This window comes from Peromyscus californicus, unplaced genomic scaffold, assembly GCF_007827085.1.
Source record: "Peromyscus californicus insignis strain IS unplaced genomic scaffold, ASM782708v3 Scaffold_21__1_contigs__length_65335640, whole genome shotgun sequence".
NCBI lineage: Eukaryota > Metazoa > Chordata > Mammalia > Rodentia > Cricetidae > Peromyscus > Peromyscus californicus.
This window is the reverse complement of record NW_026294514.1, coordinates 36,398,066-36,415,207: the sequence shown is the minus strand read 5'-3', so window position 1 is coordinate 36,415,207 and position 17,142 is coordinate 36,398,066. Positions and strand designations below refer to the sequence as shown.

At 41.2% G+C, this 17,142-nt stretch overlaps 1 protein-coding gene across 1 annotated transcript in view; it reads left to right on the top strand.

Moving 5' to 3' along the window:
- Positions 1 to 11,217: 11,217 nt before the first annotated feature.
- The window catches only part of Enosf1 (enolase superfamily member 1), a 38,772-nt gene continuing 32,847 nt past the window's right edge, over positions 11,218 to 17,142 (top strand). The window contains exon 1 of the mRNA XM_052749264.1: positions 11,218 to 11,446. Coding sequence (XP_052605224.1) covers positions 11,363 to 11,446 — 84 coding nt within the window. The 5' untranslated portion in view covers positions 11,218 to 11,362. The remainder of the gene's footprint in view (positions 11,447 to 17,142) is intronic.

Sequence of the window (17,142 nt, the reverse complement as noted above, 5' to 3'; positions counted from 1 at the left end):
CTACATGGTAATACATAGACTAATAGAAATGAGTTAATTTAAATGTAAGAGCTAGCTAATTATAAGTCTGAGGCATCGACCAAGCATTTATAAATAATATTAAGCCTCTGGTTATTTGGGAACTGGCAGGTGGAAGAGAAACTTCCGATTTCACAGTCCAGCCAGGGCTACACAGTAAGACCTTGTCTCAAAAAAACATTTTTTTTCCTAGTTTGATGTAATGTTACATGTGCTTGATTGACATTTAAGTTTTACATTTGTATTTTGCCAAGTATATTCCTTTTTATGCTTAGAAAGCATTTATATGCCCCAATATTAAAAATTCATGTCACCTCTTTTATAGTTTATGCTTTTTATTTTTGTTTTGATTTCATTTAGAAGCTATTGGAATATAAAACATGACTTTATAGTGTGTTATCTCTTATTTTGCTGTAGGTTTCCAACTGTATGAGTAAGTTTCTGTTCTACTAGCCACTCCCAAATACCCACAGAAGCTTATATTAATTATAAATGCTCAGCCGGTAGCTCAGGCTTATTACTAACTCTCTCACACTTAAATTAACCCATTATTCTTATCTATGTTTTGCCACATGGCTTGGTCCCTTTTCTCAGTATGGCATTCTCATCTTGCTTCCTCTGCTTCTACCTGGCAATTCCTAACTCCACACTTCCTCTTCCCAGTATTCTTAGTTTGGTCACCCTACCTATACTTCCTGCCTTGCTAATAGCCTATCAGCATTGTATTAAACCATTTGAGTAGCAAATCTTTACAGTGCACAAGAGGATTATTCCACAGCATTTCCCCTTTTTTTAATTAAAAAGGAAGATTTTAACTTTAACATAATAAGATTACATACAACAAAACAGTTATCAAATAAGAATTATAGTTATAATATCTAGTCTATTTGTGTTTGACAAAATTCAAGAAAACACTCAATTATCTTATCTTGGTGAGTCTAAAGTTTTATATCTAATTTATCTTTTATCATAACCAAGGAAAACTATAATTATAATTATCTAGTACTCAACTTCATCAAAGACTCCAAAAGGATGTAATGTTACATAATGATAGGGACATCAGGCTGCCTGGACAGTCACCCAAATCTTTCTATAATGTTGGGGCATCCATCTTTGGCCTACAGTCTTAGCATATCTGACAGATCTTTTTCAGAAACAGAAAAGTTTGAAAGGCTGTTTATCTTGTCTTGGCAAAGCTTGGCAGTCACTTTTCTTTGTGTCCTATTTGTCAAGACTGTACAGCATACTTACTGTCAGCAGTTGAGGCAAGGGCAGTTTCTTGCCTAATAGGCCAGTTTTGCCAAAAGGAAAACAAACTCCATATGGAGTGTCTTCAGTGCCCATCATCCTCTTGTGAGTAGATTGGTGCTGCTAGGAGCAGATGTATCTCATGTTCAAAAGAATTCTAAGTTCTTAAAAAATTTTAAATGCTATATTCTGTAGGTCTTTGAAGTGTTTGATGATTATCTAATTGAAATATGTTTTTGTATACCTAGAAAACCTAAATGACTGTAAGTTTGACTATTATAGATGATTATTAAATTGTATTTTTAATTATACATTACATTTTTAATTGAGCTGTATAAACATAATACCTTAAACAAGATTAGAAATATACATATAGTATAACAGAAATAACTTTAAATTTGTATCAATAAACTAAAATCCATACCAATGTAAAATATGTAAGATTAACAGTTGTTTTGGGCGTTAAAATAGATTCAACAATCTACCCTTTTTTCTTGTTATAAGAATCTGCCCTTTTTTCCCATTATTTCTATTTCATATCCCCCTTCCTTCTTTAGAAAGAAATTGACTATAACCAATAACAATTTATAACCACCACCACCCTTAAATGAAAATAAACATAAACAATATTTTGGGAATTTGGGCATAGTTTTCTTGACTACTCCCTGTTGATTGGTGCTGATAATCTTACGGGGACCCTGAGAAAATTTAGAATTATGGTCAAGTCCTGACTGGAGTATTTTGTGCAGTTGGTCCATCTCAGCCTTGAAGCTGTTTTGGGTGCAGAACTCAGGAAACTAACAGAGGTATGCTGAAGCATTGAATCATCTGGGCCATCTGTTTTTATTGGTGTCTGGTCCACTTGTTCTGAAAACAGGCATTTTTAAAGGTAACATATATCTGTATTAATAGAAATATAAACTGTTTTGTACATAAGCCAGCCAAAAATAATTTTTTGTTTTATGGTTTAGTGGGTAAAATATACGTCCCATGTCTTGTAGTTACTTTAGGATTATTTTCCCATGTCTGTGGTCAGGATTTTCAGAGGTCTTCCTCAATCAAACATGATTTATCTTAACCTAAAATGAATCCATAGCCTCTCATTTTCTGTAGAAATAAAAGCAGAATCTCTTTCCCAAAATAATATATCAAAGTAGAAGTAAATTTAGCAGCTTTTATAATCAAATGTCTCTCAGCAATTAGCTTGTTAACAGTCAAAAAATCCAATCAAGAAAACACAATAATATATGTAATCCAGACTATATTTTTCATCTTTATGTGACTTATTTTCTTTCTATTTTATTCCCCTTTTAAAGGATTTTATTATTTTAAATATATTTTTAATCTAAGGCTCTATATATTCTTCCTCTTCTCATTTTTTAAGCATACTGTAACCCATTTAGAGGTCTTTTTGTCTGAACCTGTTTTTACTGTATCTTTCTGACCCCTTTTTGTTTGTATGAGCAGAAACCCTAAATCCACCATGTAGCACATGCTGGTACTGCAGTTCATGTGAGCCTGTGGGAACCCATCATGCTGTAGCTCAAGCCCACATGCCACAGCATGTCTGTACCAAGGCCCGTATGAGAGGCAAAACTAGGAAGCTGTTTTTGGCTCCATTTTTGTGTGTGTAGAATCCTTTTTTTAAAAAAAAACTTTCTCAGGCTTTATGTGGATGTACGTGTGGCGCGTTGGAGTGCCATATGTAAGCAGAAGTTACTGTTCTGCCAGCAACACCCAAATCACCAGCAGCTGCTTTTCAAATTATCATGCATAGACTTATATTAATTATGTTTGGCCAGTAGCTTAGGCTTATTACTAACTAGGTTTTACACTTAAATTAACCCATAATTCTGATCTATGTTTAGCCACATGACTTGATACCTTTTCTCAGTACAACATTTTCATCTTCCTCTACATCTGCCTGGTGACTCCTGACTCTGTCCTTCCTTTTCCCAGCATTCTTAGTTTGGTCACCCTGCCTATATTTCCTGCCTGCCCAATCAGTGTTTTATTAAACCAATTCAAGTGACAAATCTTTATAGTGTACAAGAAGATTATTCCACAGCACCAACACAATAAAAAAAATCAAATCGGTCTTACTGCCTTGTGTGTACAAAACTTAACTTGGATATCATTGGCCTTGCTAAGTATTGGTATTAGAAGATGACCGTCCTCTAACATCTGAGATTCCACTGCTCTCAGGATGCCATTGCAGAACTCCTGAAGGCCATTGTATTAGCGTTCTCTAGAGTAGCAAAACATATAGAATGAATCTATATATGTATAGAAGGGATTTATATAGACTGGTTTACAGGCTGTAGTCCAGCTAATCCAACAATAGCTGGCTATGAATGAAAAGTTCAAGAATCTAGTAGATTGCTCAGTTCATGAGGCTGGAGGTCTCAGCTGATCTTCAGTATACCCTAGAAGCCCAAAGAAGTCAGCTCTAATACCAGTGAGGGAATGGACTTGCTAGCAAGGTGCGAACAAGCAGGCAAAAAGCATGACCCACAGTTTAAAAGCAGGGAATTAAGCCACGTAAGTTGAGTTGTTTTGATTAATTAACCTTCACATTGTTAATAGACAATGGAGTATTTGTGATTAAAACAAGCAGTATGAGGCTGACAGGATGGCCCAGTGGGTACACTGCTTGCCAGGCAAGCCTAACAACCTGAGTTTGATCCCTGGGACCCAAATAAAAGTAGAAGGTAAGAACCAGCTCCTCAGAGTTGTCCTCTGACCGCTACATGCACACGCCCATACACAGTGATAATTTTTTCTGAATGTTTCTAAGTAGCCTGTACCCAATGCTATCATTTGCTGATTGCCTTGCTCCTGCTTGAAGGCTTTTGCATGGGCTCTTCTCTTGCTCTCTGGTTCTTGTTGTATTGGGTCAAGAAGCTTTGATGGAAGAGTCAGAGTGTTTGCTTGGCTTCCTCTCTGTGAGTTTGAGCCGCAGACTCCTTCTAGCCAAAGGTTCCTCTCGGTCAGGCTTCTTGGCCTCTGTTCTGTGGGTCTGACAGTTCTGGTACTACATCTTCCGCCTCTAATGGTGACATTTTGCTGCCCCTCTACTTACTGTAATAGTTTTTGTGATTCCTCAGTTCTGCCCACCCTTTGTAAGTATGGCTTACCTGTATTTTGGTGTGCCATATGTTTTCTGTTAAGATAGTGATTGATAATTTGTCACAGTTCTATCAGTGGCAAAACAACAACAACAACAAAAAACCCTCATGTATCAAAGTGTCTGTGTTTTGGTATATCAGATCACACTGTGTAACTCTGAGACTGTGTTAATAAAATTAACCTTGGATCAGGGGGGCAGAGCCAGTGACTAGTTGACAGGAATTAGCCATAGAGAATATGGAGGAGATAGGGAGGGAGACACACAGGAAATAATAGGGTGGGATTTTGAGAATTGAAGTCTATTTTGGGCTAGGACGTGTGGAGATACGTGCCTGCTGGATCTCCACTAAAAAAGGGAAGGTCAGTTGGTTGCTATTCTGCTGTTTCTTTGATCTATCAGGTTTTCACCCCAATATCTGACTCCCAAGTCATTATTGGTAATAGAACAACTTAGATAAAAACATGTCAGCTTATATAAAAGTAAATTTGTCAGTGGAGTATATATATATATACATACACACACACACACACTATTAAGTCGAAAATTACCCCAAAATTTTATTAACTATAAAGATAACATACTAAATCTTGAGAATATTAAAAACTCCAAAACTACTGGAACATCTCTCTCTCTCTCTCTCTCTCTCTCTCTCTCTCTCTCTCTCTCTCTCTCTCTCTCCATGTATATACATTTGTGTATATACACATTATAAATTTGAGAATATGTAAATTGAGAATATATATACACATATATACATCTATACACACAGTTTGTTTAGTAGGTTTGTTGGTTTGTTTTTAATTGATGTGCCATTTATGGTAAAACACTGAGTATGACTAGCTATCAGCCTCAGGTAAAGAATGAAGTAGTCATAAGTAATAAGTAGGAATTGGGAAATGCTAAGAAGAGAAAATGAAACAAAAATATGTATCTAGAAACAATGTATGAAAACTTCCCAGTAGGAAGGCCCCCGGCCTTCAGGAAGCATCTGCCAAGTTCTTGCACAGTTACTGCAAACCTTCCTTTAAAAAGGTACACATCCATGGTCTGTGGTGGTTACAGGAGTACTGAAATAATGGCCAGGCAGGATAATAACATACAAATCAGGGCGGTGGACTTTGGTCCCTGGTTTTAAATATTAAACAGAAGAATAAGTCAACTAAGTCTTTTCAAGATGCTTGGGGGAACACTGGGCTCTGCATGTGCATGGGGAGAGTCCAGCTCCACTTAGATCTGAAAGGTCTCCAGGCTTGCTCAACAACGCCCTACCCATTGAGCTGTTTTATCTGCCATTTGTCAGTGTTTCTCACAGCTTCCAGACGAGATTGGGCGTGATTGGGGTGGTAGGGCCATAGATTTTTAAAGCTTTCAGTCACAACGCTTGCATCTTTTTTATTAAACCTTTCCTAAGTCATTTTTTTAAGAAAAGATATTTTATCTGTGTATATGTCTGTGTGAGTGAATGCCAGGTGTATGAAGATGCCCTTGGAGACCATAAGGCATCAGATTCCTTGGAACTGCAGTTGCAGGCAGTTGTGAGCTGTGCCTGACATCGTGTTGAGAACTGTACTCTGAAAAAACAGTAAGTGCTCTATCTAAACTACTAAGCCATATCTTTGCCCTATCCAGTATTTTTTTTTACAATTGTTGAAGGTTTGTCTCTTCTTTCCTTCCTTCTTTCCTTCCTTCCTTCCTTCCTTCTTTCCTTCCTTCCTTCCTTCCTTCCTTCCTTCCTTCCTTCCTTCCTTCCTTCCTTCCTTCCATTTTTGAAAGAAAGTCTTGTGACTCCCTACCTGTCCTCAAAATCCTGGGCTCAAGGCGTCCTCTTGGCCTGTCTTTTGAGTAGCTGAAACTGCATGTGTGTCTCACTGCAACTACACCTGGGGTATTGTTTTCTCATTCTGTTCCAATGTTTCATTACTAGCACGTTGAATATAATTGAGGCAGGCCCCAGAGTCTGAGTGTTGTCTTTGGTGGGGCCTGCTTCCATGGTACACATTTGTAGGTCAAAAAAAAGGACAGTTTGTGGGGGTGACAGTTAGGTTTTCTCTTCCCATGATTTGGGTTCCAAGAATCAAATTCAGGTTGTCACATTTGGTAGTAGGTACCTTCTTTATTCGATGAACCATCTCCCTGGCCTAGACCACAGGTTTTACTCTCCCCAAACAGAGTTACCTTGTGTTCTGCAAACTTGTTAGTGTTGGTTCTGATAACTTGGATGAGAAGGGAGTAAATTCCACAGCGTTCTACAAAGATTGTTACTCATAACATTCAAGGAGGAAAAAAAAGAGGGCTACCTCTTCCTTTTCAATCTTATTTCTTACCTTGCGTATTAGTGTTCAGTATAAGTGAGAAAAGCAAACACCATGTCCTTGTCCCCAGTTTTAAGGGAAAATGAATTTTAACCATGAAGTCAGTCGATTGCTATTAACATTTTCTCTAGATACCTATTATTAGGTTGAAGTTATTCTCATTGCTACTTTGCTAAGTATTTTAAATCATGAATTAATACTGAATTTTATCAGATAACTTACTGCTTTCTCTCAACATCAATGTAGTATGTTTTGTCTGCCTTTCTCAGCCTATTTGTGCTGCTGTAAGTAATTTATAAGGACCATAAGTTTACTTCCTAACAATTCCAGAAGTTAAGCACCCAGATCAAGCACTAGATAGGACTCTAGTCCCAAGACCATTCCTTGAATACCATGGTTTCACATAGGATAAGGGAGGAGATGACTGCTCCAGTCCTTTTATAGAATCACTGATTCCATTAATGAGGGTAGAACCCTCATGATTTAATCATCTCAATACTATTACACTGGCAACTAAGTTTCAGTGTAGGAATTTTGGACACATGTTCAGATTCTAGCATCATCCACTGACTTTCAGTCTGTCCATATCTACTCATGGGTTCCCTACATGCAACATAGCTTCTGACAGTGTTGTGGCATTCATATCCACTGAGAGAACTGGAAGGCGTAGGCTCAATTCAAATTTAGATTAATTTATTCTTACTTCTAGCAGAAGGACAGCAGCCTTAGAGCCAAACAGCATGCCCCGTGGAAGCAGGGTGTAAGGAACACATGTAAGGCCTAGGGTGAACAACCCTGGTCAGGAGTGATAAGCAATAGAATTATGTAAGTAAACCACAAATGGAGTAGTGATAAGCTATAAGCTATGTGTGGAAGTAGGGATAAGACTAGAAACCTAGCCAGGAAAGAATATAAAAGATGAAGCCTCAGACCTGACCAACAGAGCTCATCAGGCCCTCGCGCGCGAGAGATGACTCTCCGTGAGATCCTGTCCCCAGTGCAGACGTGGCTGACCTGAGGAAGGCTGACCCAAGATCCAGAGGAACAGACGTGGCGAGTCCGGACCTGTACACCCGGAGACGTACTCCTGCTTCCATTTGGAAGACAGGATGAATATTGCTTGTAATCTTACTGTGTGAATAAATGAGTGTTATACCAAGTCTGAATCAAGAGTGACTATTCCTCCCCCGTAACTGGGGTATGTGCTCACTACACAGGGTTAAGGTGGGGTTTTAAAGTAGACTTTAGAAAGCTTGTATTACAACTATCTATGGAATCAACAACTGGGCAAGAAGACTGTTTTACTTCCCCCAGTTGTTTCTTACTTTCCTGCTCTACAGTAATAAAAAGACCACTTCATCCCTCTCCCATGTGGTGATATTTTAATTATACTGAAATGTGATTTTATTTGTATGTTAATAAATAAATTTTGCCTGGAGATCAGAGGTCATTAGCGAGCCAGGAATAGAAGTCAAGTGGTGGTAGCCCATGCCCTTAATCCAATCACATGGCAGGCAGAGTCTCTGTGTGGTCAAGGACACAGCCACACATTGTGACCTTTGAGTCTTTAATCCCAGTACCAACCATAGAGATCAGGAGGTCTGTATAGACAGGCAGTGACGAGGAAGTCATGTGGCTGGGCTTAGAGCCAATGAGAAGGCAGAACAGCGAGTGTAAGATAAGGTAGTCTTGGTTCTTTGCTAGTGCTCGGATCTCTTGGGTTTTTAACTCTGTATTTGGCTCTGTGTTTCTTCCTTAAGACCATTTGGAATTTCATCCACACTCCCATAGCAATAAGCAAATGTTCCAGAAGCAAAGGTAGCTGTTAAAGCCTCACAGCCCCTTATTCTATTCTTACTTCACCTGCAGGCCACTAGGATCTCCCAACCATTCCAGAGCAAAAGGTCAGCAGCCCTGAATCGACGCCTGGTTCCTTCCATTAAGTTTCTTTAGTCATCTCAGGACCTGTGTAAATCATCACTCAGGTCTGAGCACTCTAATGACTGAGACAGACTAGTTCATCTTCGGGCAGGCAAAAACACAACGCCACCAGGTTAGGGCTGGCTGCCCCACGCTCACAACCACTCCTGATTGATGCCTAAGGATTAATATAGACCATATCCATTTCCCTTGCTCTTTGTTCCTATTTTTGTCTTCCATGTGGTTTTTTTTTTTTTTTTTAGGATTTTATGTAACTGTATTTCACTTCTTTCGTAGCTTTCCAGTTACACTTGTCTTTGCATTTCCAATGGTTGCCCTAGAATTACATTGTACATTAGTTCTAATGCCCTACTAATTGATCTCATCCTTCTAGATCTTCCCTTTATTAGCTTTAATGTGGAATAGGTAATCCCTGCTTACCTCATAAGAGTTTGCTGGGAGTTTTATAAATGATACACAGCCATCCTTTTACACTGTGCTACCCAAATTATTTATTCTCAGACAACCTTTAGGTTCTTCCCTTGGGTCATCAATTAAAATCAGATTTTAGCAATTAACTTCCAAATCCTGAGTCAAATAGGACTGATTAACACTTAAGAGGTTGGTTCTCCAAGAGAAAGACAAAGATCCAGCCACAAGCCCTAAGTCCATGGAACTCTTTTCCTGACCAGCACACACCATTTTAGGAGAAAGAAATGAAGCTAGAGGGTAATGTTTAGACAACAATATTGTTTAAAAAAAAAAAAAAAAAGGTGCCTCCAGCTGTGCCCACAACCACCTGGGACCTCATTCCTTTTCCTTCCTGTTTCTGCCAAGGCTGTTCATTGCCAAAAGGATTCATCTAATATGGATCATGCCCATCTTTGAGCAGCATAAATGACATGAGCACTCTTAAAAATATCCGTGCCCTCCCTACAGGAACACACCGGAAGGACAGAATACCTATAGCATTAATTTCTAGCATTTCATTTACTATCCACTCGAGAGGCAGAGACAGGCGGATCTCTGTGAGTTCGAGGCCAGCCTGGTTTCCAAAGCGAGTTCCAGGAAAGGCGCAAAGCTACACAGAGAAATCCTGTCTCGAAAAACCAAAAAAAAAAAAAAAAAAAAGAAAGAAAGAAAAAGCATTTCCCCAGACGTACGAACTGCACGGCACATCACATGTCAGAAAATCTGTTTTATTTGAGGTGTGTGTGTGTGTATGTGTGTGTTTGTGTGTGTGTATGTGTGTGTATGTGTGTGTTTGTGTGTGTGTGTGTATGTGCGCGCGCGCGCGCGCGCGCCATAGCAGGCACGTGGAAGTCAGAAGACAGTCTCAGGTGTTGCTCCTCACCTTGCACTTTTTTTGACACAGGGTCTCTTGTTTATACATTGCTCAGTGTGCTTGGCCCATGAGCTTCATTCCCATATCTGCCTCCAGTCTCCCTATAGCGGCATAGACCCATGCTACTGCCACTAACTTTACAAGGGCTTTTGGGACTGCAACTCACAACTTCACACTTGTTTGGCAAGAGCTTTAACCACTGAACTATCTTCGCAGCATCAGTGAGCCTCTGATGGGATATGAAAATACATGTTCGTGCAAAGTTTGAGTCGAGGAGTGTGGAACGTGGCAGTAGAGAGGGTCTATATCTCCACCATCTTCTCAGCACTCTGTTCTCAGATGGATCTTTCCTGGAACACACTTTGTAGACCAGGTTGGCCTCGAACTCACAGAGATCCTCCTGCCTCTGCCTCCTGAATGCTGGGATTAAAGGCGCACGCCACCACCTCCTGGCCTCAGATGGATTTTATAGTCCCAAAATAAGCCTCTGCTTTTCATGCTAAGGCATTGCCACTTAATGGACTGTGTGGCCTTGGGTAAGTCACTTAACATCTCTGAATTCACATTCTTGCCGGCTCCCCTCACCCCCACAATAAAATGTAAATGGCTTTCCTCCCTACCTATCTTGCACAGTTGGGCAGATAAGAGATCATTTAAAGCAATTTGCATCATAGAAGGGTGTGCCAATTTATCAGATGATAAAGACTGGGGTCGCCTTTAAATTTTTGTTTATTTGTCGTGTGTGTGTGTGTGTGTGTGTGTGTGTGTGTGTGTGTGTGTGTGTGTGTGTGTGTGTGTGTGTGTGTGTGTGTGTGTGTGTGTGTGTGTGTGTGTGTTACCGGGAGTGGGCAGAGGACAACCTGCAGGAGTCGGTTCTTGCCTTCAACTATGTAGATCTTAGAGATTGAACTCAGGTCACGCTTGGTTGCAGGCGTGCTCGCTGAGCCGTCTGGCCTCGAGGGCAGGTTTGACTTGGCAACGAGACGATGTTTTCGAAGTTTGCGCCCGAGAGAACCAGAGTTACATAAACTTTTTAAGTGAACGAGTTTGTGCTGGGCGGCATCCACAACTCTGAGCGGCCACACGCTTGACCGGCCTGGCTTCCCACTGCGGTCTTCCCTGGAAGAACCTAGCTGGCTCCTAGCTCTCCGCCTCGCCCAAACTCTGGCCTGAAGCAGGGCTGGCTAGAAATCCGGGACAGGTGTGCAGCCACGGCCCCAGAGGACGGACCAATCCTCGCCCGCCGACCGCGCCCTCCCGCGGGGTTGCAGGAACCACCCAGCCTGGCCGGGGGCTCTGCAGATCTGCTTCCTAAACCGGCCTCTCCACCATCTAGGGCTCCAGCGGCGCGGCAACCCGGTGGGCGCGGCAACCCGGTGGGCGAGCGAAATGGTTCGCGGCAGGATCTCCCAGCTCTCGGTGCAGGACGTGCGCTTTCCTACATCGCTAAGTGGCCACGGCTCCGACGCCATGGTAAGCGCGCAGACCCCAGGGTTCGAGAGTGCGAGGTGAAGAAGGGCTTCTAGGACGTGGAGGCAGACAGGCGTGGGCCAGGGCAGAGGCCTTCTGAGGGGCAGGAGTAGCCAGCACTTGCCACTCTCTGGGGAAGGTAGGAGGCGAGGTTCTTTTCTCTTTGTTTCTCTTTGTTGTCTTTTCTTTGCCTTGGTTTTACAACTTAGGTTTTCCTGGAAAGGGTAGAATGCAGAGGACCAAGAGCAAAAGGGTTTGGTTGAGCCCCCACTAGCGAAGCAGAACTCAGCACTGGCTGTGTCCATACGCGGTACATTATGGAGCTTGCAGTGATGGAAACCAGGAACCCCGAGCTGGGAATGTAGGGTGGTGATCCTCCCCCTCTGTCACAACTCACTGAGTGACTTTGAGAAGACCCCGGCCTCTCTGCCACCCTTTGCTCATGAGTGGAATGAAAGTGTCACAGTCGGGCTGTGAAACCAAGAGTCGAGTGACCGTGGGTCGCTTGAGAGGGCACTCCTGTGAAATCTCTGTACCTCCAAAAGTGATTAGAAAAGATTAACATAAAGAGTTCTACCTGTGACCTTCTTAAGAGAGGAAGTAAAGGAAGGGCATAAATTTGGGCTCCCACATCAGTCCTGAAGGACATTTCTTGCTAGCTGAGACTGTTAGACTGTTTAGCTCGTCTTATCCAACTGGTTGATGGCTTAACCTAAATACGTGCGTGGATTCCATCACTGCTCTTCACAGCTCTGAGTGCCTTCTAATTCACCAGGGAGATACCACTCTAGAATACCAAGAGTTGCATCCATGCAGAGTGAATGTATGGAAGCATGCCTGAGATGGAGAAGCATCAGTGTTAGGGATATGGTTACCTGTCCCCAAGGAAGAGAAAATATGGTCAGGAAGTCACCCCCAGGAACTTTAATTTACAGTGTAATGTTTTATTTCCTAAAAACCTGAAATGTTTAATTAAAAACAGGCTTCTTAAAACTATAATGAATATATTAAGTGCAGAAGAATGTTCTCTGTTCTGAGATATTACAAAAAATCCCTGTGTCCTTATATATGATATTATGGTAAATGATACAAAAATCTAGTCACAGTCCTTTGTGGACTTACAAATAAATATTCATAATTTTAGCAACTTGTAAAATCCAGACGCCTCATTGAATGTGACTTTGCCTCTGTGAGGTTTAGCAGCTGAGGATAAATTATATAATCTCTTCAAGCCTAGATCTTCTCATCTGTAAAATAGGTCCAACAGTATTTACTTTGTGCATGTAGATAGATACCTGAAAAGGGCTTTATATAGAGAAAGCTCCCAACAGGAGTTTACTTTAATTATCACTTATTGATGAGGAAACGTGTAGCAGGAATCTTAGAAGATCTTATTAATAAAATCAAACCTGAGGCCAGATATTGGGGTGAATGCTGGAAGATCAGAGAAGCAGAGCAAGCCACAGCCTCACCTCGCCAGTTCCTCAGCTGATCCTGTTTCCTCAGACTGGAAGCCTCTGTGTCCTCATCCAGAATGAATCTCAGCTGAACTGATGCTCAAAAGCCTAAAAGCTTAAAAGGGCCCTAGTTCTCAACTCTCAGCAGTTAGAGATGTGCCGTTGCATCACTCAGTAGATGGAAGACAAAAATACCCGTGGTCCCTTCTCTGTCTCCAAGCTGACCCTCTAATTCTGCTCTTTGTTCTCTGCCGTGTCCTGCTCCAAAACTAAAATAGTCCCCTGTCCGAATTCCTCCCCCTCTAAACTCCTGAGGCTCTCTTTCTATGCCCTCAACCACCTAAGCCTTCCCACTTTCAAGTTTCTCACTAGTTTATTTTTAGAAATATGATTTTTTAAATTTAGACTTATTTATGTATATGAGTGTTTTGCCTGTCCATATGTATATGAACCTCGGGCATGCTTGGTGTCCATGGAGGTCAGAGGAGGACATTGGATTCCTTAGAAATGGAGTTACACATTGATGTGAGCCCAATGTGGGTGCTGAGAATTGAATCTAGGTCCTCTGGAAAAACAGCCAGTGCTCTTAACCTCTGAGACATCTCTCTAGCCTCTTCAACTCTTTTCTTTTCCAATGGTTATCCACTTTTTAGAAGAGTCTGAACTTGACCAAATTCATATTTGGCTCCCTTTGGTTTCTGCCCCTGGACAGTCTTAGGTGTTTTGCCTGTTCCCTTGTTTTATATCTACTTATTTCCTCCCTAATTTGAAATCCATTGTTTCCCCAATATTGGGATTGCCTTTGTTATCTCTGCTTCCAGTCCCCTGTACCCCCGGCCACTTCTCAAGCTATCTGCTGTTTCATCTCCTGAACCTGTCTCCCTACCCATTCCTGTCTCTGACTCTTCCTTCTTTCTGTGCTGGCCCCTCCTTCTTCCTGTGCTGACCCCTTCTTTCCTCTTCAAGGTTTTCTCATCTTACTCCATACTCCTATGACACCACTCCATGTTTTCAACTTCTAAACCTATCTTTATGCCAAAGTCTTCCTGATTCCGTTTCTGGATCTGCCTTCTCACCTCAGGTCCAGTTGCTGTGTAGACATTTTCTGTTCAGCTTCATTTTCTGTTTGCCTTCGTGCTTAATACCATCTAAATGATAAACCATCACCTTCTAGCTCCCAATCCCAGCTCCCTATATATACACTTCTGATCCCCTATGATCTTGCTGTTAGTCACAAAGACTCAGAAGCTTCCAAGTTATATTTGGCTCATCTTGTCCTTTTGATTCTCTCTAAGCCTTTAATGGAGGATTTCTTTTTCTTTTTCTTTTTTTAATTTAAATTTTTTTTTCTTTTTTTGAGACAGGGTTTCTCCGTGTAGTTTTGGTGCCTGTCCTGGATCTCACTCTGTAGACCAGGCTGGCCTCAAACTCACAGAGATCCACCTGGCTCTGCCTCCTGAGTGCTGGGATTAAAGGCGTGCACCACCACAGCCCGGCAGATTTCTTTTTCTTACTACTTGAAAAAGCAATGCAATCCTGTAACCCAAGAAGACTTTAATTCTTGTAATTTCCCTTTTAGCATCATGTCTTTAATTTCCACTTGAGGAATCCAATGGTTGTTCTAAACCAGGATGGATACTGTCTTGGTTACTGTTCCATCACTATGAAGAGACACCATGATCAAGGTAGCTTATAAAGAAAGCATTTAATTGGAGGCTTGCTTACAGTTTCAGATTAGTCCATGACCATTATGGCAAGGAGCATGAAGTCAGGCAGGCATGTCACTAGGATGGTAACTGAGAGCTCACATGTAACACAAAAGTTACAAGCAGAGAGAGAGAGAGAGAGAGAGAGAGAGAGAGAGAGAGAGAGAGAGAGAGAGAGAGAGAGAGAGAGAGAGAGAAGAGACGAGAGATGAGAGACTTGGCTTGCCGTGGGCTTTTGAAACCTTAAAGCTCACCTCCAGTGACCCACTGACACACCTCCTCCAATAATAACACACTTAATCCTAAACAGTTTACCAACTGGTAACCAATCAAATATATGAGCCTATGGGGCTCATTCTTATTCAAACTACCACAGGAACAAACTTGAATACATGCCAGCCTTTGCATTAACTACCCCCTTTATTGCCTTCACCACCACTGTTACAGTCTTACTCTGTTTTATGTTCCTGTAACAAGATCCCGGAGATCTTGTATAATTTATGAAGAAAATAGATCCACGTAATTTACAGGTCTGGAGGTCAAAGAACGTGGTGTCCAGCTCTGCTCAACTTCTGGTGAGGACCTGGTGCAGAATTGTTATCATGATAGAGATGAAGAAAGAGGAAACAGCAGATATGCAAGGAGCATATGTATGAGAGAAGCCAAGAGATAGCTAGTTTTCTGACAACCCAGTCTCATGAAACCAATCAAGGCTTGTTTTGTTTTGTTTTTGAGAGCGTCTCATGTAATCCTTTGCCATATATCTGAGGATTACCTTACACTCCTGATCCTTCTGCCTCTACCTTCCAAATACTGGAATTTCAGGCATTCACTACCATACCCAGCTGCTAATCCAGTCTTAAAAGACCTCATGTAGTCTCTTCAGAGAGACATTAATCCATTCGTCAGTGTACAAATAACTAATTGTTCTCTAAAGTCCAAACCGTCCAGCATTGAGATTTCATGGGTGTAGCTTCCCAGACATTTCTAGGAGATGTAATCTTCTTACAGCAGACATCCTTTTCCTCTGGCTCTTACACTATTTCCATCTCCTTTTGAGATGTTCCCTGAGCTTTAAATGGAGGAGTTGTGTTGTAGATGGATCACTTGTGCTGGGCACCACACTATCGATGGTTTTCTGCATTTTTTAAAAATCAGTTATGGTTTTCTGTAACCGTTTCTATGTATCTCAAAGAGACATTTCTTGTGGAGGTCATAGACTGAATAGATGTGTTTATGTGTTTAGGAGAAACAGAAAAAGAGACCAGAGACACTGAATTTGAGAGAAAACAAGTAGGGTTGAGGTCCATGAAAGAAGCCTGAGGAAGGAAAGGGAACAGAGACAATAATGTGATTATATTTTAATTTCAAGAAATGACAAATAAAAATTTATAAAACGTTCAAACACATCTAAACACCTCTAAATACCTTCCATTCGGGATCCAGCTTCAGTATGAGTTCTAGTGTGGTTAAACTGTATTCAAACCCATAGCGGTTATCTCCCCTACAGTACTCTTCCTTCCCAGGTCCTTCTTCAGTGCTGGAAAGCTTTAGTCCTCTACAAACTGCCTTAGAGTCCAGCCTCTTCCAACCTGTTCCACCTCTGAGTACATCCGTCTGATAATACCCTCTGCCTGTCTTTCATTGTTTGCATCTTTCCCAGGGATTTACTATGTTCTGCCTGATATTATTAGAGTTTTGGTAACTATGTCTTCTTGACTGTAACTCCCTCAAGAACAGACATGTGTGTCCCCTCAGCAACCTCTGATACACAGGCTGCACTGAGCATCACATCACCTTGCACTAGACTTTGATGCCAACTCAGACCTCCCATCTATCATACACACCTCCTACCCTACCTCCCATCCCTGCACTGAATATATGAGAGCTTTCAGTCTGCCTCCATAAGTTACTCATACTATGACCTTGGACAGGTTACTAAACCTCTTTAAAACTCACATTGTTCGTCTCTAAAACAAGAATAATAGCACCTACTTTATACTATCACTGTGAAGATCAAATGGATAACATAAAGCTTTTAGAATGTGCTTGTGGCAATAATATAGCATGAATAGTTATATAGCATGAATAATGATGACAGTAATAAATTGTCTTAGCCTTATGCAAAACTCTTCTTCAATCATTGTTAGGACCTACACTCCTTATTAACATATTCAGACCTTCTACCTGGCTTTTTCAGTATCTGTATCTGACATGTCAGGGAACCCTAATTCACTTCCAAAACAATGCCCTTGTAGATCTTTTTCTTCTCTGTTGAAAATAAAAAAGCCTCTGGGATTTGTATTGCTTTTTTCTGCCCATTTGCACATCCTTGTGGGCTCTGCCCCATTCAAGAAATTCCCTCAAGTTCTAGTTTTTCCTTGCCCGTGAACTAACTGCTGTGCTAGCTATAACTGATCATAGTCATCACTTAAACATCTTCTCATCTGGTCCTAGGTTTTGGCTCCCCCTCCCCACTATATGAAAATTTTCTGATAGACAAGAATAAAAGAAATCTGCTTCTTCCATATCAACA